General features: G+C 43.0%; 1 protein-coding gene across 1 annotated transcript in view; it reads right to left on the bottom strand.

The window, feature by feature from the left end:
* Nucleotides 1–27,892, bottom strand: part of CAMKMT (calmodulin-lysine N-methyltransferase) — a 641,387-nt gene that overhangs the window by 74,891 nt on the left and 538,604 nt on the right. The window contains exon 9 of the mRNA XM_082249844.1: nt 668–731. Coding sequence (XP_082105970.1) covers nt 668–731 — 64 coding nt within the window. The remainder of the gene's footprint in view (nt 1–667; nt 732–27,892) is intronic.

Genomic DNA, 27,892 nt, shown 5'->3' with positions numbered 1-27,892 from the left:
CCTGGGAATTTATGCTTAGGGGTTAAGCATTCAGATTAGTGTTCATTTTTTTTAATTTTTTTGAGGGGGGGGGGGGTTGCTGACATATAATGCTCATACATCTTTAGGGGGGGGGGCACAGTTTGGCATGTTCATGTTCTGGGATCTAGGTGACAGTGTCCTGGCACTAACAGGGATTAAAGGGAAATTTCTAAAAAAAATTCTAAAGAAAAAATAAAATAAAAAGTAAAAAAAGTTTTGGCTTTTGATATACTTTAAATCTGTATCAGTTACATTCGGTATTGGCAGTAATAGATAAGGCACATACAGGAAAAAAATCTACATTTTGTTTTACTTTAACAAAAAAAATCTCTTCTATCAAAGAAAAATACTCTAGAAACCATTTGATATAAAAAAAAAAAAAAATAATAATCTCATTCTATCTTTGAAGCGGTTTCATTTATTTTACTACCCACTGTGAGTCTTATCAGAAGGCCAAGTATAAGAAGTTTCCTAGTTTATGATTAGGAAAGAATCTGATAGATTAGAAGACTCAATTGAAGTTGGACATAATAAGTATTAAAGTATTACATGACATTAATCCTGCCATTCCATTACTTTCTCAATCATTGTGCACAGACTAATTATTCTGAAGCCAGCGATCAGGAAAAAATAGAAACATACTTACACAGGGCTGCAGTAATCTCTTTATTGCATCAACAAGGCAGGCTCTGTACTGGTCCAGAAACAGGCTGACATTGAGAAAAGAACACATTCTGGATTACAATGGGGGTTTAATGTATTAATGATACAAGAAGACAACTATCAAGCCAATTACACTAATTTAGCAGCTATAAAAAAAGAAGAATTACATAAACATTAGATCCTGTGATATCCAGTGGCCTAGGGTGGCCATACAAAGTGCAATAACTGCAAGTAGCATAGGAGGATAGAAGGATTAGTCATTTTGCAAAGATCAGGCTGAGCAGAGAAAGAAAATAAATTGTAAAAAAATAGACCGTTATCATCTCACACTCACTTATACCCCGATTCTCCCCTGTAGACTGCAATAAGGGTCAGTCCACTAAAAGTGCGTAAACTCAATGTTCCCATAGACAGTTAACATTTTTTGGAAAGGGGGGGCAGTGCTGTAGGGGGGTGATGTAAAGAGGAGGGGGCAGTGCGGTGAGGGGGGGGGGTGGATGTGAAGAGGGCACGGCACAGTACTATGGGGGGGGGGGTTGTGGTGTGAGAGGGGGCAGTGCTATAGGGGGTGATGTAAGTGGGGGCAGTACTGTAGGGGGCTGATGGAAAGGCTGGAAATGCTGTGTGTGGGGGGTGATGTGAAGGGGCAGAGGACAGTACTGTTAGGGGGGGTATGTTTGAAAGGGGGTTGAGGACACTGCTATGAATACAAGGGGTGTGTGATGTGAGAGGGGGGCAGTGCTATAGGGGTGATGTGAGAGGGGGGCAGTGCTATAGGGGGTGATGTGAGAGGGGGGCAGTGCTATAGAGGGTGATGTGAGAGGAGGCAGTGCTATGGGGGTGATGTGAGTGGGGGGGGGCAGTGCTACAGGGGGTGATGAGAGAGGGGGCAGTGCTATAGGGGGTGATGAGAGAGGGGGCAGTGCTATAGGGGGTGATGTGAGAGGGGGCAGTGCTATAGAGGGTGATGTGATAGAAGGCAGTGCTATGGGGGTGATGTGAGAGGGGGCAGTGCTATAGGGGGTGATGTGAGTGGGGGACAGTGCTATAGAGGGTGATGAGAGAGCGGGCAGTGCTATAGGGAGTGATGTGAGAGGGGGGCAGTGCTATAGGGGGTGATGAGAGAGGGGGCAGTGCTATAGGGATTGATGTGAGAGGGGGCAGTGCTATAGGGGGTGATGTGAGAGGGGGTAGTGCTATAGGGGTTGATGTGAGAGGGGGAAGTGCTATAGGGGGTGATGTGAGAAGGAGCAGTGCTATAGGGGGTGATTTGAGAAGGAGCGTTGCTATAGGGGGTGATGTGAGAAGGAGCAGTGCTATAGGGGTGATGTGAGAAGGAGCAGTGCTATAGGGGTGATGTGAGAAGGAGCAGTGCTATAGGGGTTGATGTGAGAGGGGGCAGTTCTATAGGAGGTGATGTGAGAGGGGGGCAGTTCTATACGGGGTGATGTTAGAGGTGGCAGTTCTATAGAGGGTGATGTAAGAGGGAGCAGTTCTATAGCGGGTGATGTGAGAGGGGGCAGTACTGTAGGGGGGTGATGATGGAAAAGGTGGACAGTGTTGTGGGGGGAGCAGGAGGACACTGCTATGAATAAAAGGGGTGTGTGATGTGAGAGGGGGCAGTGCTATAAGGGGGTGATGGTAAAGGGGGGCAATCCTTTAGAACCAATTTAAAGTGATATTAAAATCTTTTTTTTTTTTTTAAATACAAATATATTGTTATAAAAAGCATATATTTACCTGCTCTGTGCAGTGGTTTTGCACAGGGCAGCTCAGCCTCGCCGATTGGCTGTGATTGACATTGGCTCCCGCTGCTGCCAAAAGCCAATCAGGAGGGTGAGTCCCCGGAGAGGCAAGGCTTTCATGGACATCACTGGATTGAGAAGGGTCTCAGGTAAGTATTAGGGGGGCTGCTGCAAACAGAAGGTGTTTATACTTTCATGCATAGAATGCACGAAGTTAAAAAAAAAAAACGTGTTCCCTTACAACCACTTTAAGTTTACTTTAAATAATTCCATAGATGTGAATTGTCAATAAAAAGACTTGATACCCATTCTCAGAGAAGTGTTACATAAATACATCTAGACGCACAGACTACTACTGTACATCACCTTACTATAATGCAGCTTTACAATAAACTCGTAATGCACAAATCAGGTTAAGTATGCAGTCAGATTATGTAATGCTATACAAATGACTGTGACGGGATTTGAGCTTCTGCAGTAACGTGCCAGGAAGATGCAAATTTTCTCACTTATCGTTGTGAATGGCGAACACACAAAGCTCTCATCGGGAAGTGCAGAGGTGAAAAGAAACGAGTAGGCAACTCCTGGTGAACACCTTCCATTGAGAGGAGCATGGAATAAAATAACACCCGCAAAGACTAGTCAACACTGAAATATCCCCAGCAGGCAAATTGGATGAAAGACTCAGAAGTAATTCAAGAAGCCTCAGCACAGCTGTTCAGCAGCGACGTTGAGGTAAAAGATGTCATTCCCTGAAAATAGTTAAGGATCTAGCTACTAGGTCATAATACGGCTTATTCCAGACCTCCCAAAGGTCAAGAATACTTACGTTAATGTCGGACAAGATGCACATCTAGTCTACCCTTGTGTTACAAGCCAAAGCATTCCAAATAAACATCTAAATAAGTAGACTGTGTATATATTATATTTTAATATACAGTCGTGCTCAAAAATTTGCATACCCGGGCAGAAATCTTGACATTTTGGCATTAGTATTAAAAATATGACTGCTCATGCCAAAAAACTGTCTTTTATTTAACCACTTACCGACCGCTCGCCGCAGGCAGGCTGTCTCAGCTGCGCGACCCGACGTAGTACGGTGGTGCCACTGTGGGACAAATACCGGCAGCCGCAACACCCCACACAGAGAAATGGGGCACTAGTCCTAATGGCATGCCCCCCCCCACAATATAAATCATACTGGGAACCTCGGCTCCCATGCGGGCTGAGATTTTAAAAATAGTGCAGGGACTTCTTTCTGGCGTGTCGTGGGGCACAGCAGCCCATTAAAATAAATGGGCTCTCGTGCCCACGCAGCCACACTGGTGTAAACCTATCAGAGCCCCCCCTTATATTAAGAGGACTGCTAAAAATCTTGCTGCAACTGTGATAGGTAGTAAGGAGTGAAATCAACAATTTACGCACTTGGAAAGCCTGAAGGTGGCGATTGGTTTTCAGTGTCCTGTACGCGGCTAGACTGCAAAAAAAGTCTCACACATGGGGTATCCCCATACTCAGGAGAAGCAGCAGAATGTATTTTGGGGTGTCATTTCACATATACCCATGGCATGTGTGAGCAATATATAATTTACTGACAACTTTGTGTAAAAAAACAATAATAATAAATTTCCCGAAACTTGTGGCAAAATAAAAAATATTCCATGGACTCGCCATGCCTCTCAGCAAATAGCTTAGAGTGTCTACTTTGCAAAATGGGGTCATTTGGGGGGGGGGGGGGGTTGTGCTATCTTGAAATTTCAGGGCCTCTGAAACTGTGACAGGTAGTGCGGAGGTAAAATAAGCAATTTATGCCATTAGAAAATCTGAAGGTGGAGATTGGTTTTTGGGGTCCCATACACAGGTAGGCTCACCACAGGAATATTGTGTAGTATACACACCATTAACCGCCCAACAACCAAACCCACTTATTTAATGGTGGGTATACATGACAATATTCCACGTATACCTAACGGTATTTTAACTGCAGTGGTGAAATCAACCTACCACAGCTGCTGCCATCAGAGGTATCCATATATGCTGAGCGCAAACGCTGTTTGTGTCAGAATATATAAAATCAGTGTGGCAGCTGCTGAGTGTACCTGCAAGAGAAACAGGTTAACAAAAGAATGAAAAACAAACAAAGCACAGTAAAAGTACAGTAGGAAGAGTAGAAGAACATAAAAATAACTTAGACGACAACTATTTTTGGCTTTTTTATTTTATGTTTTTTTGTAATTTTTATTTTATGTTTTTATGTATTTTATTTTACACTTTTTTTTCTTCAACGTTAAAGTTCCAGGTTCCAGGTTAGTGTCTCTCAAAATGAGGATAGCCATCGAACATCTTTTGAGACCCTGTGTAAATGTGCCCTAAACTGTGCCGTGCTGTACCCTATGCTAATAATCTACTAGTGTGTGGTAGCGATGGAAACAGTCACCGTGGCAAAGACCAGGTCGGTCAGGACAGTCGGGACAATAATTATGGGTGCCACGCCTAAATCCGCACTTGCTGCAGACAGGCACCTTTTTTGGGAGTATCTTTGGGTAGGGGTACTCGGGAGGAATTCCGGAAAGTGCCTCTCATGCAGCCGTCTCACTGCATCTGGTTGGGTAAGTTGGGCAGGAGCACCAGCTGGATACAGAACGCATTTGATTATCTCTTCTTGGTACTGAAAGAAGGATAATGTTTCGGCAGATGCTTTGTATAAGACAAAAGCGTTGTAAATAGCCAATTGAAATAGGTATACAGACACTTTTTTGTACCAGCGTCTGGCCTTACGGGCAATTAAGTACGGTCCCATCATCTGTTCGTTGAAGTCCACCCCTCCCATTTTACGGTTATAGTCGTGGACACAGAGGGGCTTCCCAACAACACCGGTGACCGTAGTAATTTCGATTGCCGTGTCTGGGTGAATGGAGGACAGAACAAAAAGGTTCAGTTTGTCCCTCCACTTCACTGCAAGCAATTCATCACACCTCAAGCAGGCTCTCTCCCCCAGACTCAGTGGGGCATTTACTAGCCGTTGGGGGAAGCCCCGGTGATTAGATCGCACGGTGCCACAAGCGCCAATTTGTAATTAAAAGAGGTGTCTAAAAAGTGGCATGCTTGAATAAAAATTGTCCACGTACAAGTGGTATCCCTTTCCGAATAACCAAGTCCCAAACTACCTTACCGCTGCTCCCTATGTAGTCTGGGCAGTCGGGGGGCTCCACAGAGCTATCTTTTCCCTCGTAGACACGGAAACTAACTGTATAGCCTGTGGCTCTGTCACAGAGCTTATACAGCTTGACCCCTTATCTGGCACGCTTGCTGGGGAGATACTGTTTCATAGCAAGGCGGCCAGTAAACTTTATCAGGGACTCGTCAACGCAGACATCTTGTTCAGGGGTAAACAAGGCTGATTAAAGTGGTCTACGAGGGGCTGAATTTTGTGGAGCCGATCATATTCAGGGTCTCCCCAAGGATGACAGAGTTCATTGTCGTTGAAATGCATGAACCAAAATATTTGTTTGTATCGAGCCCTGGACATAGCAGCAGAGAACACGCGCATTTGATGAATTGGGTCAGTGGACCAATATAACTGCAATTCATTCTTTTTTGTAATGCCCATGTTAAAGGATAGGCCCAGAAAGATTTTAAAATCAGGAACCGTTATAGGATTCCAGGCGAATGGTCTGGCAAGGGGTAAATTTGGGTTGGCGGTGATGAATTGACATGCATATAAATTTGATTGATCCACAATAGATCTGTAAAGATGTTCAGTGAAAAACAGCTCATAAAAATTAAGGGGATTAAAACCAGCTGTTTCCACTCAAATTCCAGGTTGGGCAATGAATGGGGGAAGTACTGGCGCTGTAGAATCTGTGGGCTGCCAATTAGGATATGCTAGCACTTCAGGGAGGACACTATGGGCTCTACGGGCCTCTCTTTGAATACGCGGTGGCTGCGGGCCACTACTTGTGCTAGCCACTGCACCAGCTTCAACTGTACTTATGGGACTTGCCATGTCACCAAGTCTTACTGCAGTGCTGGTTGTACTAGGTCCAGTGTGTACTAAGCCGCTCGTGCTTGCCAGATTACGAGAAGTGTAAGCACTCTGCTTCATACGAGAAACATCCAGTTCTTGCATCTCAGCAACTCCAGAATGGGGTCAGGTTCGTCTGAACTTAGCAGAGACCCATCCGTCATCGGAGCTGTCTGTCAGGGAGCCACTGCTGTCTACAGGTTCATATACTGACCCTGATTCTGCCAGTGAAGCTTCCCCATTGCTCTCATCTGACATGTTCAGTATACTGTAGGCCTCTGCACTACTGTACCACCGTTTGGACATTTTATCAACTAAATTTACCGGTACAGTAGTGTGACTAATAGGTAAAAAAGTAGCTGGTTGTCAAGGTCTATTGATTACTGCACTTGCCTGGGTAGGGTGGGCTGGGCGGAGGGGCTAAACACAGGTGCTGGCAGGAATCAGTGCTGATTGTGCATACACCGCGTTTTGGGAACACTAAACTATGGGGACGCTAGTATAGTTCTGATCAGATCAGATATTGATCTGTTCAAACACTATACTAGTAAAGGAGGTGTGTGTGCATGTGTGTGTGTGTGTGTGTGTGTGTGTGTGTGTGTATATGTGTGTTAGTGTCCTTGACTCTAACTGACGCTAAATAACGGTGGTGTGGTGGGACCTTGAAGCTAACTAGCCTAAGTAGCGTCACCTGTGACACTAATACAGTGATCGGTAATCACTGTATATAGTGAACACTGTGACAGTGCAGCGAAGGGGTTAACTCGGGGAGATCAAGGGGTTAAACCTTTATAGGCGATAGATGACGGGTGGCCTAAACCTATTTGGGCCTAGCGCAAGCGCAAACTGGGGTCACAAGTGACACTAATACAGTGATCAGTATTTACATATATACTGTATTTAGTGCACAGTGTGATAGGGAGTGAAGGGGTTAACTGGGGGTGATCAAGGGGTTAAAAAGTTATTAGGGGATAGATGGCGGGTGCCCTAACCCTATTTGGGCCTAGTGCAAGCGCAAATTAGGGTCACAAGTGACACTAATACAGTGATCAGTAAAAGATCTGTATACCACTGTATATAGTGTTCACTGTGGGGGTGATCAGGGGTGATCAAGGGGTTAAATGTGCCTATGTGAGGTAGTGTCAGTGTAGTGTTAGGTGGAACTCACATTTTTGATGCTTCTCCTTCTTCTCCTGGAACCGAAAGGGCTCCAGGAGGGAAAATTACATCACTTCCCCTGCCTGTGTTTACATTACACAGGCAGGGGACATGATGCCATTGGCTAGAACAGATCACCAGATCCAGACCAAAAATCATTGGTCTGCATCTGGTGACTGATCGGTTCTCAGCCGAATCCGACCAGGATCAGCTCGCAGGGCGCACGGGAGCGCGCCCTGCAAGCCGTGAATGCGCCCGACGTAGGTCTACGTTGCTGGACGCAGGAGAGCCACTTTGCCGCTGTACTCTCCATGTGAGCGGTCGGCAAGTGGTTAATAAAAGAATTAGCCCCCCTACAGATATATATATATATATATATGTATACATTTTATATATATCTTTATATATATATATATATATATATATATATATATATAGATACACATGTATATATTCACATAAATATGGCAGTCGGACATGTTTACTGTGTTGAGGGGTCTGATGGAGGACGAAGGAAGTCAACAATCTTCCTTCTTCCCCCTCAGTTCTCCCTGGATTCGGTCTTCTCTCCCCAATTGGTGAATCTGGGAGTGTGAATTCTGGCACAGATCACCAGGGAAGTGCTGGGATTGCAGCTTCAAAAAACTGTCTGTTTTTGTCAATGACAGATTCTCTGTGTGCGGAGATGATCATCGGAGAACATGTTCTCCCCCGATCATCTGTTTCATAAACCGATAATGATCCGAGATGAGCTGTGATCAGCAGGATCACTGCTCATCTCAGTTTCATAAATGGACACCAAAGTACGAGAAAACAATGAAAATGGTACCACATGGAAGTGTATAAATTTATCTTCACTTTGAGACCAGATATTATTACCTAACTGTAATTTATTTTTCTTTTATTGCAAGGTGCATTTATCTTGTTCAGATCTACGCATCATACATTTACATCTGGTGGCTTGTGAAGTGTCATTGCGTCAAATTTCCAAGGAACAGTTGTGTGAGATTTTCACTCAGAAGCCAAGATGCCTCTAAACTGTGTAAACAACATAAATAACTTCTGCTACATTTGTGGTGAGGTTACATTTGCATCTCAAAAGTGGAGTATGACGGCAGTAGTAAAAAAGTAATTCCACCTATATTTTGGATGCAAAATAGGGTTTATGACAAGAGTTGGGCCCCACATTATTGTTGCATTACATGTGCAACTTATATGCGTCATTGGCTAAACAAAAAGAAAAAGTCCATGCCTTTCGAAAGTCCCAGTGGTGAGGAGGAAGCATGAAAATGTTACATGAAAAACCAATAAATAAATGGAAAGTTATGTTATTGGTGTAGCACCCTCCTAGGTAGGTGCTAGTGAGAGAGTATAGTTTTGTGCTCTGTCTGCTTACCAGAGGGGCTGCAGATAAATCTATATTGTTTTCTGCCTGCCAGAAAGCAGGATCTGTTAGTGAGGTCTGCTCTTTGTTCTCAGTAAGCAATTCATTCAGTCTGAAGAGTGTTTTACGCTGGTCAAATAGGGAGGCATGTTGGACAGTGGGAGGAAACCTGACGAATGGTTGCATGGGCTGATGATTGGCAGAGGGCAGAACGCCTTGGTTCATGTTGGGATAATGTATAAAAGCCAGGAGCACATGTGCTTGAGGTCTTTCGTTGGAAAGGGGAGTCCGGGAGGGAGGGGACTGCTGCCTCCTCCTCTGTAGAGGTGTGATGCAGCCTCTGGAGGTCGTCCTGAGGGCTGGAGGAGTAGCAGTGAGGAGTTTAACTCAGAGGTCCAGGGAAGCTGACTGAGAAGGGAGACATTGAAGGACCTGTTTCTACAGTATCGTAATTACAGGAATTCATGTCAAGGGGCCTGACCTGAGGGGGGCCACCCCTGCTCATAGGATAATCAGTGGACGGGTGTCGGCAGGAAGAGGATGCTAGTGAGAGTTTCCTGAAGATAGATTATCGTCCAATAAATCACCTTGTTAGAGAGAATAAAGAAAACAAGAGACTGAACCCCATTCATCTCAGTGGCAGGGTGAATTAACAGCCTGGCTGTTTCATATCTACCAGCAGAGATTTGAAGATAGAAGTCCTCAAACGTTGTGACTAGTTACATAGTTACATAGTAGATGATGTTGAATAAAGACAATAGTCCATCCAGTTCAACCTGTGTAGGTGTGAGTAGCTGTAATCATCTCACATAGCCCTAAATGTTCTGATCCTTGAGAAGTACGTCTAAGAGTCTTTTGAAAGCCACCATACTTCCCGCAGAAACCACCTCTTGTGGTAGAGAATTCCACAATCTTGTAGCCCTCACAGTAAAGTACCCCCCACGTTGCCTGAGGTTAAAATGCTTCTCCTCTAATCGCATTGTATGTCCTCGAGTCCTCGTGCAATCCCTTCGACTGAACAGCTTTTTTTCTAAGCTGAGATCCCCATTGAGATATTTATAAATTGCTATCATGTCCCCCCTCAGGCGTCTCTTCTCCAGGGAGAATAAATCAAGCGATTGCAGACGCTCTTCATAATTAAGGTCCTCCAATCCCCTAATCAGTTTAGTTGCCCTTCTCTGGACCCTCTCCAGCTCCAACACATCCCTCCTGAGGACTGGCGACCAGAACTGGACAGAATACTCCAGATGCGGTCGGACCAGAGTTTTATAAAGTGGAAGAATTATAGTCTTATCTCTGAAATACATCCCCTTCTTTATGCATGCTAATATACTGCTGGCTTTGGCAGCTGCCGCTTGACATTGCATGCTATTGCCTAATCTATCATCAACCAAGACTCCCAGATCTTTCTCCATTTTTGATTCCCCCAAGGGTTCCCCTCCTAACATATATTGTGCTTTTATGTTTTTAGTCCCCAAGTGCAAAACCTTACACTTCTCCACATTAAACCTCATTTGCCATGTCGTTGCCCACTCTGTTATTTTGTCCAGGTCATTCTGTAGGATATCTGCTTCATGCTGTGAAGTTATTGCCCTGGAATTTCATGAACCCCAATAAAACTGGACCCAGGTAGATTCGGTCATCCCTAGTCATAAACTGACATTTTTTGAAAATAAAATCCTTTTTGTTTTTTGTTGCATCTCATTGCTGCTAACCTCATGCAGCCTCTTTGCAGTCACTTTCTGCCCACACACAGTATAAGCAATCAAGTGATGGGTGTTCTTTTATGGCAGGGTTACCAGGTATTATTTTTACAGCAAGCTGCAGATATTGAAAATAAAATGAATATTACTTTTAATATGACATTAATTATTATATTTAACGTGTAATAGTGCTATGTCTGGCGTTCACATCAACATTTGTGCATTGTTGGATATTTTTAAAGCAGGAAGTGCTGCTATTGCAAGTTATCATAATAAAATATTTCCACTCCATTTGTTTGTGTGACACTCCAACTTCCAATGCTTAGTTTGTTCCCTCCAGTCATTTCTCATTGAATTGCTACCTACCTAATTGTCTCTCCTGAAATTACCTGTTAAACTGAGCTAAAAATGGGATTTCTTTCGACTCTGGTTTATATTTACAACCCTTTCACTGTGAAAGTATTTCTCCACGCTGTTCAAGGAACATTTGATGTCTCCCATTACTTTTCAACAACCAACTTGTCATCTTCATCTCTCAGTGGAATGACCACCTGTATAACAGCTTTTTACACGTAGTCAAAGAATCTCTTACTGCCCATCACAAGTCTATCACCTTTCTCCATCAGCTTTAGCAACTGTACTTTCGTCAATCACTGTTTTCCTTTCGATTCTGACTATAAACTTTATGTTCTCCAAACCAAAAGTGTGCCCGTCACCATACATAATACAAGGCTGCAGTTTCAAGAGTTGAGCTTTTTCTGAGATGGGTACGTTGGATACCATAATCCTTTTTAAAAAGCTCAATTCCAAACAAAACTTTTCATTTACAGTGCCTTTAAATTGTATTTGTACCTCTTGAAATTTTCCACATTTTGTCATGTTACAATCAAAAACATAAATGTATTTTATGTGATAGACCAACACAAATTGGCCAATAATTGTGAAGTGAAAGGAAAATTATAAAGGGTTTTCAACATTTTTTACAAATAAATACCTGAAAAGTGTGGCGTGCATTTGTATTTAGCCCCTTTTACCCCTAACTAACATCTAGTGGAACCAATTGTCTTCAGAAGTCACCTAATTAGTAAATAGAGTCCACCTGTGTGTAATTTAATCTCAGTATAAATACAGCTGTTCTGTGAAGCCCTCAGAGGTTTGTTAGAGAACCTATGTGAACAAACAGCATCATAAAGGCCAAGGAACACACCAGACAGGTCAGGGATAAAGTTGTGGAGAAGTTTAAAGCAGAGTAAGGGTTAAAAAAATATCCCAAGCTTTGAACATCTCACTGTTCATCATCAGAAAATGGAAAGAGTATGGTACAACTGCAAACCTGCCAAGACATGGCAGTCCACCTAAACTGACAGGCCGGGCAAGGAGAACATTAATCGGAGAAGTAGCTAAGAGGCCCATGGTAACTCTGGAGGAGCTGCAGAGATCAAAAGGTCAAGTGGGAGAATCTGTCCACAGGACAACTATTAGTCATGTACCCCACAAATCTGGTCTTTTTGGAAGAGTGACAAGAAGAAAGCCAATGTTGAAAGAAAGCCAAAGGAAGTCCCGTTTGCAGTTTGTGAGAAGCCGTGTGGGGAGACACAGCAAACATGTGGAAGAAGGTGCTCTGGTCAGATGAGACCATAATTAAACCTTTTGGTCTAAAAGCAAATAGCTATGTGTGGCAGAAAACTAACACTGCACATCACCCTGAACACACCATCCCCACTGTGAAAAATGGTGGTGGTAGCATCATGTTGTGGAGATGCTTTTCTTCAGCAGGAACAGGGAAGCTGGTCAGAGTTGATGGGAAGATGGATGGAGCCAAATACGGGGCAGTCTTAGAAGAAAACCTGTTAGAGTCTGCAAAAGACTTGAGACCCTAAACATACAGCCAGAGTTCCAATAGAATAATTTAGATCAGAGAGTTAGAATGGGTCAGTCAAAGTCCAGACCTAAATCCAATTGGCAAGACTTGAAAATTGCTGTTCACAGATGCTCTCCACCCAATCTGACAGAGCTTGAGCTGTTTTGAAAGGAATAGTGGGCACAAATTTTACTCTCTAGTCGTGCAAAGCTGGTAGAAACATCCCCAAAAAAGACGTGCAGCTGTAATTGCAGTGAAATGTGCTTCTACAAAGTTTTGATGCAGGGGGACTGAATATAAATGCATGCCACACTTTTTAGATATTTATTTGTAAAAGATTTTAAAAAACATTTATCATTTTCCTTCCACTTCACAATTATGTGCCACTTTGTGTTGGTCTATCACATAAAATCCCAATAAAATACATGGATGTCAGTTGAAAGAATAGTGTTCCATTGTTTAAATAAGTATGAGGAATTATGCCCCATCGATGGTGTGAGTGGAAGGAATGGTGCCTCATTGCTGGTTGCTACACATACCTTTTTTGAAGCCGATCTAACCTGGTTTCCAGCGGCGGAAGCTCTGCAAAGGACATGGCCGACAACGGCTGTGAAATGAATGGGAAGTGACGTCTCCGATAGACTTACTATGGGGCTTCTGTTGTCCGCTGTGCCCTCTGTACCCACCTGCACAGCGAAGCCACCGCTGACAGCTCAGTCTATAGATGCAGGGATCTTAGTGTTAGGGTAGACTTATCCTTTAAAACTACAGTCACACAAGCAGTTAGGTGCTGATTGTTTGCTGTGTTCAGAGGTGGCTAAACGTTGATATATGGCAGCCTACAAACTAGCGTTTAGCTGTGGCCAGTTTGTGTGTAGCCAAAACTCTGTAAAAACACCGACCCTAGATGCAGACTTGCTGCTTCCATGGTTGGTCAGAGGCTCTGTTCTCAAATGACTGCGGAGATGGGCAGTATGCAAACAGCAGCAGAGCTGGTCATTGATTTGTACAGAGCACAAATCTGAGACCCGCTGTAGACAGCTGAAACTGTGTGCACACAGTGTGCGCAGGCAGCAATTACAACCACCGGTGAGAATCTACTGATTCTGGTCAGCAGCCGCCCCATACCATTGCTATTCGGCTATGTGAATGTACCCCAAGGAAACTATACAGGAAGGAAAATACATTACTGAGCTCACTTTCCTAAACTATAAGTTTCCATTTAATGGCCAGGGATTTGCAAGAACAAATACAAGTAAACAAAGAAAAATCCTCATGTTATTAGCCTGAAATAAGTCACTTACTGCTCCCATAATGCACCATTACTGATCACAAATGTTTGGCAAAGGAAAAGTGTAATCTGTAGGTAGTCTTCCCCTGATATATATGGGAGCGGAGGCCAAACCCAAATACCACCTCTATGAAAAATAAAGACTACTTGACCAGATATTGTGGTATGAATGGCCACGGTCCTTTATTATTGGTATAGTAAATAAAATTTACTAATAATAATTATTCATTAATTTATAACAATACCTATAGTTACACTATATAGATCAGCGTTTCTCAACTTTTATCCAGTGAAGTCACCCTTTCAAATTATAGACAATCTCAAGGCACCCTTTAAAATCATGGACAGTCTCAAGGCACCCGTTAAAATTATGGACAGTTTCAAGGCACCCTTTAAAATTATGGACAGTCTCAAGGCACCCTTTAAAATTATGAACAATCTCAAGGCACCATTTAAAATTATGGACAGTCTCAAGGCACCCTTTAAAATTATGAACAATCTCAAGGCACCCTTTAAAATTATGGACAGTTTAAAGGCACCCTTTAAAATCATGGACAGTCTCAAGGCACCCTTTAAAATTATGGACAGTCTCAAGGCACCCTTTAAAATTATGGACAGTTTCGAGGCACCCCATTCTAAAGTGTGAAAAAAAACATTCTAATAGCTTTACACAATGCAGCAGCATCCACACGTAGGACACCCAACACTAGAGGTGATTTATTCTTCTAAAGCAAATACACTTTTGCACAGTGGTACTGACTAATATTCCAATGTTTCTCCTCTCCCTCAATTTCTCTCCATCAGTCAGCTAATGTGACCCCAGTGCTGAGGGAGAGGGGCACAGGAGGGTCAAACAAGGATGTTGTGGATGCGACAGACATCCTCCGTATTAACTGATATCATTGGTTGTTAGGATGCCAGTGTTTAATAAGAAATTTATTTAACAGTTTAACTGTCAATATAAGTCGGTCCCTGGTCCCATAGTGGTTGTCATTGTGCCCCCCCCCCTTCCGCCCCCCACCTTTCATTCTTAGGATGCTTTCACACGGGCGATCTGATCTGCCACTCAGTTTTTCAGGCGGACCTGATTGGATGCGCCATGCATCCCTATAGGGAAGCGGAGGGCAGCGGTGGTCAGCGGAGACATCTCTGCTGACACCTGCTGCTATCCGATCCGATCCAGTCCATGAAATCCAGATGGACGGAAACCCTTTTTCCCATCTGTCTGGAGGATCGGATCAGATGGGATCGGATGGGATCGGATGAGAACGGACAGGCGGTCCGTTCTCATCTGATTTCCCCATAGAGGACAGCGGGGATCTGACAGTTCTGTCTCTGCACACAGAGTGGAGATAGAGCTGTCATCCGCCTGCTCAGCAGGGATCGGCGGATCGATCCCCGCTGAGCAGAACGGACTCCATCGGGCGGTGCGCCCGAGTGAAAGGGGCCTTACAGCTGTTTAATCAACATGGTGTATTACAGAAAGCATTTGTATGGCTTGGTATCTAGAAGATATTCTGATTGTTATGTTGGTTCAAAGGCTTCACCATTTTCAGTGACCTGGGGCAAATATGCAGATCAAGAGTTCTGACTTTCCTTTGATTTCATTGCATGCCTTATCCAGGTCAGTGACTGAGAACATATTCAAGCCAAAGACAGCCAAGCAACTAGCATCTTCAGAACAAGGTCAACGATGGCAGCACCTGCATTTCTCCCAGCACAAACTTTCTGTCAGTAAACTATTTAAAGCTCTGGCTTACATGGATATGGAAGGCAAGGACCTCTTCTCATCTGGAACTGTGGAAGCTGTGCCTAAATAAGGCAAGCAGAGGGATAAGGACTAGTCACCAATATTGTCTGCAGGCTGTCGGCAGCTGATCTTTTCCCCTATTACTGACCTCCCATGCCTTGATCTGTACTGTGTAAACTTGGAGTTGGCCTTCTTGGTAGAGGTGAAGGAAGGAAGGCGGGAGGCGCCACCTAAGTGCAGTATTTTATTAGCACATGACTAAAAACACTTACAAGATATAAGTAATAAAAATGCTCATCATAAAGTACTCAGCCCAAATGATCCCCACCGTCCTGCAGGCTCCGCCAGTCTGGTCCAGATAGCTGGAAGGAGATGGATGGCAGCACAGGCACTCTGTAATTCCAAGAAGTCTCACGCTGACCAGGAAAGGACGTCACTGGAAGGAACAAGCGTTGGGGCTGGAACTGTTGGTTACAGAGTGCCTGTGCCGCCATCCATCTCTTTCCATCGATCTGGACCAAAACGCGGAACCTGCAGGACGGTGGGGATCATTTTGGCTGAGCACTTTATGATGAGCATTCTTATTACTTATATATTGTAAGTGATTTTAATCCTACAGTAATAAAATCTGTACTTTAATATTGCACTTAGATGGTGCCTCCCCCCTTCCTTTATGTAATTTCAGAGTTGGGCACAGTCTCAAGATGGCTGCTGCTATTACTAATCTAAGTCTATGACTCATGGACTTATGGACTAAACTTGTCTCTTTTCCTCTAGCATTTGTTTAGAGACTCTCTAATTTGAGGAATACACCTTCTGTGCACCCAAATTCCTTGTATTTAATATTAGGGGAGCAGGGTTTTTCTTCCATCTGTCAGAACCACCCCCCTAATGACTGGTGATATGATGATTGATTAAGGAATTTTCAAAAAGTAGCAGTAGATGTGAAGAAAAAACAGATCTACAGAATGCAAGAAGCAAAAGCAAGAAGATCCTTGCACTGCAAGTCCTCAGGTACTACTTTCCCTCCAGCAATAAAACAGTGAACAACACAGTAACTACATCACCAAATTTCACCCCAAGCGCTGTGAGACTAGCAGTCAGTGGCAGCAGTGCCTAAGATGATCTTCCACTACTAATACACAGCTTACACAACTTCAAATGCATTGCTCTTTTTTTCAAAAGGAATTCACGACAAATGGTCGATTTCCCTGGATAATGTGTAGCCAAATAAAATCTTTAGGTGTGCCATGTAATATAGCAAATCTTCCCTTTTTAAGGTAAAGTCCCCTTTAAGGTACAATAAACAACTTCTAGTAGTTCAAACTCTTCCTAATAGTAGGAATAGTGTTGGACGTGATACTTATAAAATGCAGTGCAGTGTTGGCATTATCTCCATTTTTCAGCAACCAACATAAATTATCCAAAATCTCAATGCTGTACTTGGTGAAGTTTGGTACTGTGTTAGCTGAGGCATAAATCCAGAATGGTAGTCTTGGAGGCTTGCTATGATTTCCACAGTTAGCCATTAAAAGGTATTAGACTACTTTTGTTATTTTGAAAAGTGCTATTCTGCATCCAGTACTGGAACTCAGCCATTGTCCCGTGTAAATCTTTTCTCTAAATATATTTTCAAAAAGGTCAGATGGTCACACCACTATGTGAGAATTATTAATCTCGCTACAATTTGATCCTATGCATGTCTGTTTAGATCACGGTGTTTGATAGCAGAGATGTAATCAATTCTTAGTGATTTGATGCTCTTCTAGCAAATAAAATTGCTACCTTTCTCGGTGTTAGGACTACAGTTACACAAATCGAGCTGTCATCACATTTCCTATAATACTTCACCGTTTCTTATATGTTTATTATTCGGTGCCCGAAAGGAACCTAACCATGACATTAACCATGCCCCTCCTACTCGCCTACACATTACCTTATCTGTATTCGCTTTTCACAAACCATCTTGTAAACCACATATCAATTTACAGAGTTAACAGAGTTCCATTCTGTTCATTCCTATTCTAAAACAACCAATGCCCTTCTTTTGCAATAAAACCATCATCCAATCATGATGCTGCATTCAAACACAGATACGTTTGGCATACAGCTAAACCTGTGATTAGTCCACTAAAAGCTACAAAGCCATTGCACAGCAGGTACATTGGAGCTAGTCAAGTTACTCATCTACTGTGACAGGCAGCTCTGCCACTCAGCACTACATTATAAGAGGTATGGGGGAGTATAAAGCACCCAATGGCTTGAAGATTGACACCCAGAAGCATTCAAACCACTTCCTGTGAGCTCAGAACATTAAGGTTCTGCCTCCACCCCTTAAGCGTTAAAACAGCCCTCACTGATCTCTGTAGCTGCAGGCACTGTGGACAATTTTACTCTTGACACTTATAACAGAGGCACTGTGCTAGGGTTCTTTTTTCAGGTTCTTACCAACCTTAGTTTCTACGTCTTTAGCTCCTAACCCTTCTTCTCTCAGAAGTGACCTGGCAGCCTTCCAGCCCTGTAAAACCAATGGATTTGCCCTGTGTTTACACTGGAAGGGAGGAAGGCTAAGCAGGCTGTAGTCATTTTCTACTGTGAAGCCTCCCTTCTTTACATATAATCCTTTGCATGGAAAGCTTTCGGTAGACATCTTTTAGTACAGTTCTTCAAATGCAGGTTACCTCCCACCCAGCAAGTCCTCCCTTACATATATCTGTCCTACAATCATATGGATCTTAGAATTTTGGGCCACTTGGTGCTGGACACCCTTTTTACAGAAAGACTCCAGCCTGTCCATGCATGTCCAATAGATTTCCCATTTTCTTTAAATGGGAAGTACATAGAACATTGAGGCCACAATCAACATCTAGCTGATATGACTTCAGATTTTTTCTGAACTGCATATTAAATATATTTCAGGTGCATCAAAACAAAAGGTGCACAAAGTCTTACTGTTTGTTTCATAATGTAAGCAAGAATATTCTCAGGAGAAAAACTTGGCAGAATACTGTAGTGAAGGATCCATGCTCTCCAAGTGGAAGCAGAGTCCATCATGCCCCCCTTCAACCTATAGCACTGCAAAGCTCAGGTTCCCTGTTGATTGAAGTGTTCTAGCTCTGACACAGCAGGAGGCTCGCTAGACCCCTGGTGGGGAGTTGAGTCTCTGAGGGCCCTGCAGAGCGGGCCTGTCATAAAGGATGAAGATTGGGCCTTCTGGCCCTACAGCTGGACTGGTAAGTGCATCTGCGGTGCTACATGTGGCAGTATTTCCTGACACTGGTAAAAGTGCAAGAAAGGTTGAAACGGCGCTACCTTTTTGTGATAAGTGAAAATTAAGGTGCAATCAAATGCAAACAGATCATAAATAAAGGGGTGAGACCCATAAATATGATATAATACCGTAAAAGAAATAAAATTACAATGTTTTAGGTAGATTCAATGGAACCGATTAAATCTCCTAGTGTGTGGTAGGTTCAACCGAAAAGTGCTGAGGTGCAATAAATTAAAATCAACTTATATAGACTGGTGGATTTTATTTCAGTGATAAATAAATAAATTATACAGTGCAAAGGTAAATAAATAGTGCAGTGGATAATAAATATGGCTTAGTTACGATTGTGGACATAACATGCCAATAAAGGAAAAATCTAGGTGGTAAAGTGGTAAAAAAACAGGGAAATACATCCCTTTAAGGTAAGGTGGCAGCTGCAGTCACCTGCGTGGCCACTAGGTGTCGCGCTGTATATACAACCTGTAACATGTAAAGGTCAGGCTGGTGTATATCTCCGAGGGTCCCCCTCCGCGGTCAACAAGGCACAAGTTGGCGTTTTTTCACATGGAAAAAGAGAGAGGGGAGCCCCATGAAGTATTATGCACAAGGATTGCTGTGAAGTACGTAGCATACACTCACTGTGAAAGCTGCCTCGGTTCCATTGAATCTACCTAAAACATTGTAATTTTATTTCTTTTACGGTATTATATCATATTTATGGGTCTCACCCCTTTATTTATGATCTGTTTGCATTTGATTGCACCTTAATTTTCACTTATCACAAAAAGGTAGCGCCGTTTCAACCTTTCTTGCACTGTTACCTATATCTTGACCCCTCGGGGTTTGGTTGTTGGCCGCTTACACCTGATAGCCATTCACGTTTCACCCCACACTCCATAGCGCTGGTCACTCCTTGCTTTTATCTATTTCCTGACACTGCTTCTTGTTTTTTGGGGTTTCTATGATTTGCAGTTGAGTCAGCACTAAAAATTTGTGGCATTGGCTTTTTAACTGTCAATGACCCCAGAGTGTTATCCAAGGTATTGGCTTCAGTTTTGGGGTTGAGGACCCAGGGCATCCCCATTACCCCCATCCACCTGGATGACCAGTTTCTTGGGAAGCAATTGGCTCAGAAGCTGACCCTAAATTTCCAGTAGACAGTACAGGTCCAGGAAAGGTTTGGTTGAGTGCTGAACCTTTGAAAGTTGGCCTGGGCCCCAACACATTGCCCAGAATACTTAAGCTTAGTCCTGGACACATCAGAGATTAAGGTACTGCCTCTTTGATCTCAGGTGGAGTCCCCGAGATCAATGGAAAGTCCCAATTTGGGCCTACATGAAGGTGCTATGGAAGATCGTAGCCACCTTCGATTGTCCATGTTTGGATGTGGATTGTCCAGATTAAACAGCAAACTGGCCAGGTTTGTGTCCCAGAGCAGGGATTCTCAGACGTTTGCAGTGGATGCAAACAGTGGATAGGGTTCCTTCTTTTCCGGTCGAAGTCCATTTCACTAGGAGTGTCAGCGCTTCTTTCAGCTTCAAGCTTCTGTTGCTCAAGATTTTAAGACTTCTATACTTGGTCTTCTCTTCATGCATAGGTGAGCATGCCTCTGTGGACACCAGTTTTGGGTGAAAGGTCTTGCAGGTGGCTTTTTAGTGGGGTTCTCGGGTTGGTCTTGTCACCCTATTGCCCACTAAAGTAATACATATGAGGTATCCTGTGCTCTGTGATGTATAATTAGGAAATTAAAATTTTTGGTGTACCTGTAAAGTTCTCTTTTTGAAGTATATTACAGGACTCCGAGATCCCTCACTTTTTTGTCTGTTTCTCATTCCCTGCTGCAAAACTGAGGCTTAGCAGAGAAGGGAGAGGTTAAGCGTGGGCAGAAAATGCCTGACTCCTTTTGGCCAGAGTCCATTCACCTGAAGTTGGCAGTATAACCCAAATAGTCATAAACATGAAGTATGCTGTGGCCTGTGCTATCCTCCAAGAAAAGGATTTTACAGGTTAGTCAAAAACTCTACGTTCTACAAGATGCTGGCAGAAGACAGGATTTTCAATTCAGGCTGTGGCTGTTTTCTAAAAAAAATAAACTGTACAAACTGTAAAGCTTACCACACCTGGAACACGTTTAGCTGATTTAAACAGAATGTTCAGTTGGGCTTTAATAAATTCATTTTTAACACAGGTTCAGAAAGCAGAATGCCACCCTGCATTATAAATGAATGTCAGGTACACAAAACACAGTTGTCATTCTATTTCATCAAATACAGCACAGGATAAGTGTATGTCTTGTATGAGATCTACACCTTGTCCTGTGATAGGCTCTCATTTCTTTATTCCTGGCTTTATAGCATACAAATGCAAATGCATAATATCCCTGCTGGATTTTGCACATGTGCCCACTAAGTGTTTCCAGGGCTGCAAATAACTTCTTGAAAAAGGCACTCAAATCTTACAAGTGTTTCTAAATGTAAACATGGAACTATATGAAAGATTTAAGGAGACAAACATCTCTTGAATGTAATCATGTATATACATGAAGCCCAATCTACTTGTTACAGTGGCTTCCTGAATAGACCTTGTTTTCATGTAAATGAGCCAGGACTCTACAACTGCCTCACTATTCAGGGAATCAGACAATGCCACCATTGCTTCAGAAAAAAATGGAATTACATCAGGCACCTAATATTACGGAAGGCACTGAGGCTACTTGTGCTGCTTCCTAAAGTCCTGTTTCGCTGATTGACAGCATAATATATCACTGCACTACGCTATCATTTAGGCAAAGACCGCAAGAATAAATATTTCACATTACAAATACAGTCGAATTTGAAGCACAAATATTGCACAAGGCAAATCACAAACATAAATTAAAATAAAAATGGTATTCCACATTGAATTGCTTGTTAAATGATCTCAAAGGAAAACTGGCAGGCAGCTAAACAGTTAAAATATATATATGTTTACTGTTCTAAATGCCAAAGGGTTTGCAACTCCATATAGCTAATCTTTTGATTTCTACCTGTTTTCCACACTGCACCGCCAGAGGGTTGGCATACATTGTTCCGTTTTACATTAATCCTTGTTCCTTTTCCTGGTTCAGTAATTCATCTTTCCATGTCTACCCTCCACCCAAGTCTTCTCATTGGATACTGAATCTGTTCAGCATGCAAGGAGCTGACCTGGGTTGCAGGAATGCTAAACCAGGAATTAGCAGTATATACAGTATCTCACAATAGTGAGTACACCCCTCACATTTTTGTAAATATTTTATTATATCTTTTCATGTGACAACACTGAAGAGATGACACTTTGCTACATCGTAAAGTAGCAAGTGCACAGCTTGTATAACAGTGTAAATTTGCTGTCCCCTCAAAATATCGCAACACACAGCCATTAATGTCTAAACTGCTGGCAACAAAAGTGAGTACACCCCTAAGTGAAAATGTCCAAATTGAGCCCAAAGTGTCAATATTTTGTGTGGCCACTATTATTTCCCAGCACTGCCCTAACCCTCTTGGGCTTGGAGTTCACCAGAGCTTCACAGGTTGCCTCTTCCGCTCCTTCATAACGACATCATGAAGCTGGTGGATGTTTGAGACCTTGCGCTCCTCCACCTTTTGTTTGAGGATTCCCCACAGATGCGCAACAGGGTTTAGGTCTGTAAACATGCTTGGCCAGTCCATCACCTTTACCCATCGCTTCTTTAACAAGGCAGTGGTAGTCTTGGAGGTGTGTTTGGGGTCGTTATCATGTTCATGGAGGTGTGTTTGGGGTCGTTATCATGTTGGAATACTGCCCTGGGGCCTAGTCTCCATATGGAGGGGATCATGCTCTTCTTCAGTATGTTGGCATTCATGGTTCCCTCAATGAACTGTAGCTCCCAAGTGCTGACAACACTCATGCAGCCCCAGACAATGACACTCCCACCACCATGCTTGACTGTAAGCAAGACACACTTGTCTTTGTACTCCTCCCCTGTTTGCCGCCACACACACTTGATACCATCTGAACCAAATACATTTATCTTGGTCTCATCAGACCACAGAACATAGTTGCAGTAATCCATGTCCTTAGTCTGCTTGTCTTCAGCAAACTGTTTGTGGGCCTTCTGGTGCATTATCTTTAGAAGAGGCTTCCTTCTGGGACAACAACCATGCAGACCAATTTGATGCAGTGTGCGGCATATGGTCTGAGCACTGACAGGCTGACCCCCACCCCTTCAACCTCTGTAGCAATGCTCATACGTCTATTTCCCAAAGACGACCTCTGGATATGATGCTGAGCTTGTGTACTTAACGCCTTTGGTCGACCATGGCAAGGCCTGTTCTGAGTGGAACCTGTCCTGTTAAACCGCTGTATGGTCTTGGCCACTGTGCTGCAGCTCAGTTTCAGGGTTTGGGGAATCTTCTTATAGACTTAGGCTATCATTATGTACAGCAACAATTCTTTTTTTCAGATCCACAGAGAGTACTTTGCCATGGGGAACTTCCAGTGACCAGTATGAGAGAGTGAGAGCGATAACACAAAATTAAACACACCTGCTCACCATTCACACCTGAGACCTTGTAACACTAACGAGTCACATGACACCGGGGAGGGAAATGGCTAATTGGGCCCGATTTGGATATTTTCACTTAGGGGTGTACTCACTTTTGTTGCCAGCGGTTTAGACATTAATGGCTGTGTGTTGAGTTATTTTGAGGGGACAGTAAATGTACACTGTTATACAAGCTGTAGTCTCACTACTTTACATTGTAGCAAAGTGACATTTCTTCAATGTTGTCACCTGAAAAGATATAATAAAATATTTACAAAAATGTGAGGGGTGTACTCACTTTTGTGAGATACTGTACACTATATTATCAAAAGTATTGTGACGCCTGCCTTTACACGCACATGAACTTTAATGGCACCCCAGTCTTAGTCCATAGGGTTCAATATTGAGTTGGCCCACCCTTTGTAGCCACAACTGCTTTAACTCTTCTGGGAAGGCTGTCCACAAGGTTTAGGAGTGTGTCTATTCAGATTGAAAAGGAAAGGTAATTTTTAATAACATTCAATTACCATATGACTTGTATTGCAATTGTATCACCATATTACTTTTTTTTATTTGCTATTTTTTTTCCCCCCGAAAGTGGAGTTACACTTTAAGTTACTCTGCAGAAGGATGCTTTAGTCATCCTCCTCTGCGTGACAGATTCACATGCTGTCTCCTGAACATTCATAGCAGTATCACATAATAGTGCTCGGTTTTTAAGAGGAATGCAAAAATCTGCAAGGATTTATGTTTTATGTAATAATTACGTAGGAGTTGGAAGACAATGCATTTTATAAACGTGTGCTGACAAAGCAGCAAGTGTCATAATTCTGGTAGTTTCTCACCTCTGAGAAGAGCCACACAGAAAACTAAATTGTCAAATATACATTTTTTATTTGTACAAATATAGTATAACCCTAAATGTCCAGATTCTCAATAAAGTCTTTTATGGCTTGATCTCTTTAGGGCCTATTTTACATGGGCTTGAGGTTGTATATGAGCAGTCTGCAGAGCAAGCTTTTGCAAAGCTTTTAACAAGCTTCGAGCAGCTTTCTTGAAGATTTTAAAACAATCTTCACCAATCCAATCTTACCAGTTTGGTAATGGAAAACATAGTTCCTAATGGGAGTGCGGGTTGTCACTTTAAACAATCTGCAATTTTGTGTACAGGCAGGAATATTGTTTGATGCACTTGTGCTTTAAGTGGATCTTCAGTCTATTTGTCATGTTGTCTCTGATAGAATGATCTCCCCCTCCGTTATGTTTGGAATCTAAAAAATAATTTCTATCTGTAAATACCTTTTTTTTTTTAAAGTGGTTGTAAACCCACCTTATAACTTTTACCTATAGGTAAGCCTTTAATAAGGCTTACCTATAGGTACTGTCAAGGCTTTTTTTCAGCTGGAACTTGGTGGAACTCAGTTCCACCACCTCTGGCTCAGGCCCTCTGTGCCCTGCTCACTACTATCACTTGTAAACACAGAAATTCAGCTTTTGTGTTTACAAGTGACAGTTTGTCTCCTAACGGCTCCCATAGATCTGACCTCCCAAGTGGTTCCCACTAAGTGCAGGATGGGGACAAGGGAGATGCTGGTGCCCGTGGTGCAGTGCCGATGCCAACACACCCACTAGATGATCTCCCTGCAAGTGAGAAAGGTGGAGCCACCTACAGTTTGCGGGGAGGTACAAGAGTTGTCTGGGTATTTCAGCCTAATGCAACAAGAAAAGGAAGGTGGAAGATGATGGAGCTTTTAAGGAGGGGGGGGGGAGAATATAGGGGCAGTGTAGGGATCTTTTCAGGTGACATTGAAGAAAGGACACTTTGCTACAATGTAAAGTAGTGAGTGCACAACTTGTATAACAGTGTAAATTTGCTGTCCCCTCAAAATAACACAACATACCGCCATAAATGTCTAAGCCGCTGGCAACAAAAGTGAGTACACTCCTAAGTTAAAATGGCCAAATTTGGCCCAAATAGCCATTTTCCCTCCCCAGTGTCATGTGACTCGTTAGTGTTACAAGGTTTCAGGTGTGAAGGGGGAGCAGGTATGTTAAATTTGGTGTTATCGTTCTCATTCTCTCATACTCATCTTGTCATTGGAAGTTCAACACAGCACCTCATGGCAAAGAACTCTCAGAGGATCTGAAAAAAAAAAAATGCTGCTCTACATAAAGATGGCCTAGGCTATAAGATGATTGCCAATACCCTAAAACTGAGCTGCAGTATGGTGGCCAAGACCATACATCAGTTTAACAGGACAGATTCCACTCAGAACAGGCCTCGCCATGGTAGATCAAAGAAGTTGAGTGCACATGCTCAGCGTCATATCCAGAGGTTGTCTTTGGGAAATAGATATATGAGTGCTGCCAGCATTGCTGCAGAGGTTAAAGGGGTGGGGGGTTAGCCTGTCAGTGCTCAGACCATACGCCGCACATGGCATCACATTGGTCTGCATAAAAAGAACTAAAAAGAACACAAGAAGAGCGCCTCTAAGTGCAGTCATTTTAATAAGTACAAAGCAAAAAAAAGCACACTCACATCGATAAACTAAGAAGCTCATCAAATGGTACAGGGTCCAGTGGTGATCGTAACGCGGTGTGGCCAGAATCCAAGACTGAAAAGCCGAGATGTCAGCGGGCGACAGGGAAGGTGGAGGCACTCAATGTCTTCCGGGTAGGCTACGTCTGGGACCAGCTTGAACTGCAGCGTCAAGGCGCATGACATAACCGAAGGGCGTGACATCTAGGATCCCGGCCACACCGCGTTACGATCACCACCGGGCCCTGTCCCATTTGAAGAGCTTCTTTATTTATTACCGATGTGAGTGTGCTATTGTTTGCGTTGTACTTATTAAAACTACTGCACTTAGAGGAGCTCTTCTTGTGTTCTTTTTATCCCTATTTACAGAGTTGACTTCACTCTTTTGAAGAGCCTTGCTCTTTGTTGCTTATCATCCATCGGTTTACCTGGATTTTATTAACTTATGGACATTGATCATGGACTTATGATCTTGTATTCACTTATATGTTTTTAAATTACTTATATGTTTTTAAATTTCTCCCATTCTGTTTATATACCCTGAGCGCCAACACTTACCTGTGTTTTTTCCTGCTACATTGGTCTGCATGGCTGTCCTCCCAGAAGAAAGTCTCTTCTAAAGATGATGCACAAGAAGGCCCACAAACAGTTTGCTGAAGACAAGCAGCCTAAGGACATGGATTGCTGGTACCATGTCCTGTGGTCTAATGAGATCAAGATAAATGTTTTAGGTTCAGATGGTGTCAAGCGTGTGTGGCGGCAACCGAGTGAGGAGTACAAAGACAAGTGTGTCCTGCCTACAGTCAGGCATGGTGGTGGGAGTGTCATGGTCTGGGCCGGCCGATTGAGTGTTGCTGGCACTGGGGAGCTTTAGTTCATTGAGGGAACCATGAATGCCAACATGTACTGTGACATACTGAAGCAGAGCATGATCCCCTCCCTTCAGAGACTGGGTCGAAGGGCAGTATTCCAACATTATAACGACCCCCAAACACACCTCCAAGATGACCACTGCCTTGCTAAAGAAGCTGAGGGTAAAGGTGATGGACTGGCCAAGCATGTCTTCACACCTAAACCCTATTGAGTATCTGTGGGGCATCCTCCAACGGAAGGTGGAGGAGCGCAAGGCCTGTAACATCCACCAGCTCCGTGATGTCATCATGGAGGAGTGTAAGAGGACTCCAGTGGCAACCTGTGAAGCTCTGGTGAACTCCATGCCCAAGAGGGTTAGGGCAGTGCTGGAAAATAAAGGTGGCCACACAAAATATTGACACTTTGGGCCCAATTTGGACATTTACACTTAGGAGTGTACTCACTTTTGTTGCCAGCAGTTTAGACATTATTGGCTGTGTGTTGAGGTATTTTGAGGGGACAGCACATTTACACTGTTATACAAGCTGTACACTTACTACTTTACATTGTAGCAAAGTGTAATTTCTTCAGTGTTGTCGCATGAAAAGATATAATAAAATATTTACAAGAATGTGAGGGGTGTACTCACTCACTTTTGTGAGATACTGTATATAAATATACAGTCAGGTCCATAAATATTGGGACATGGACACAATTCGAATCTTTTTGGCTCTATACACAACCACAATGGATTTGAAATGAAACAGCTTTAATTTGAGGGTATTTACATCCAAATCAGGTGAACGGTGTAGGAATTACAACAGTTTGTATATGTGCCTCCCACTTTTTAAGGGACCAAAAGTAATGGGACAGATTAACAATCATAAATCAAACTTTCACTTTTTAATACTTAATTGCAAATCCTTTGCAGTCAATTACAGCCTGAAGTCTGGAACACATAGACATCACCAGACGCTAGGTTTCATCCCTGGTGATGCTCTGCCAGGCCTCTACTGCAACTGTCTTCAGTTCCTGCTTGTTCTTGGGGCATTTTCCCTTCAGTTTTGTCTTCAGCAAGTGAAATGCA

Source organism: Pelophylax lessonae (assembly GCF_965119305.1).
Source record: "Pelophylax lessonae genome assembly, chromosome: 3".
NCBI lineage: Eukaryota > Metazoa > Chordata > Amphibia > Anura > Ranidae > Pelophylax > Pelophylax lessonae.
Note: the sequence above shows the minus strand (reverse complement) of the source record. Positions and strands in the feature narration are given on the sequence as shown.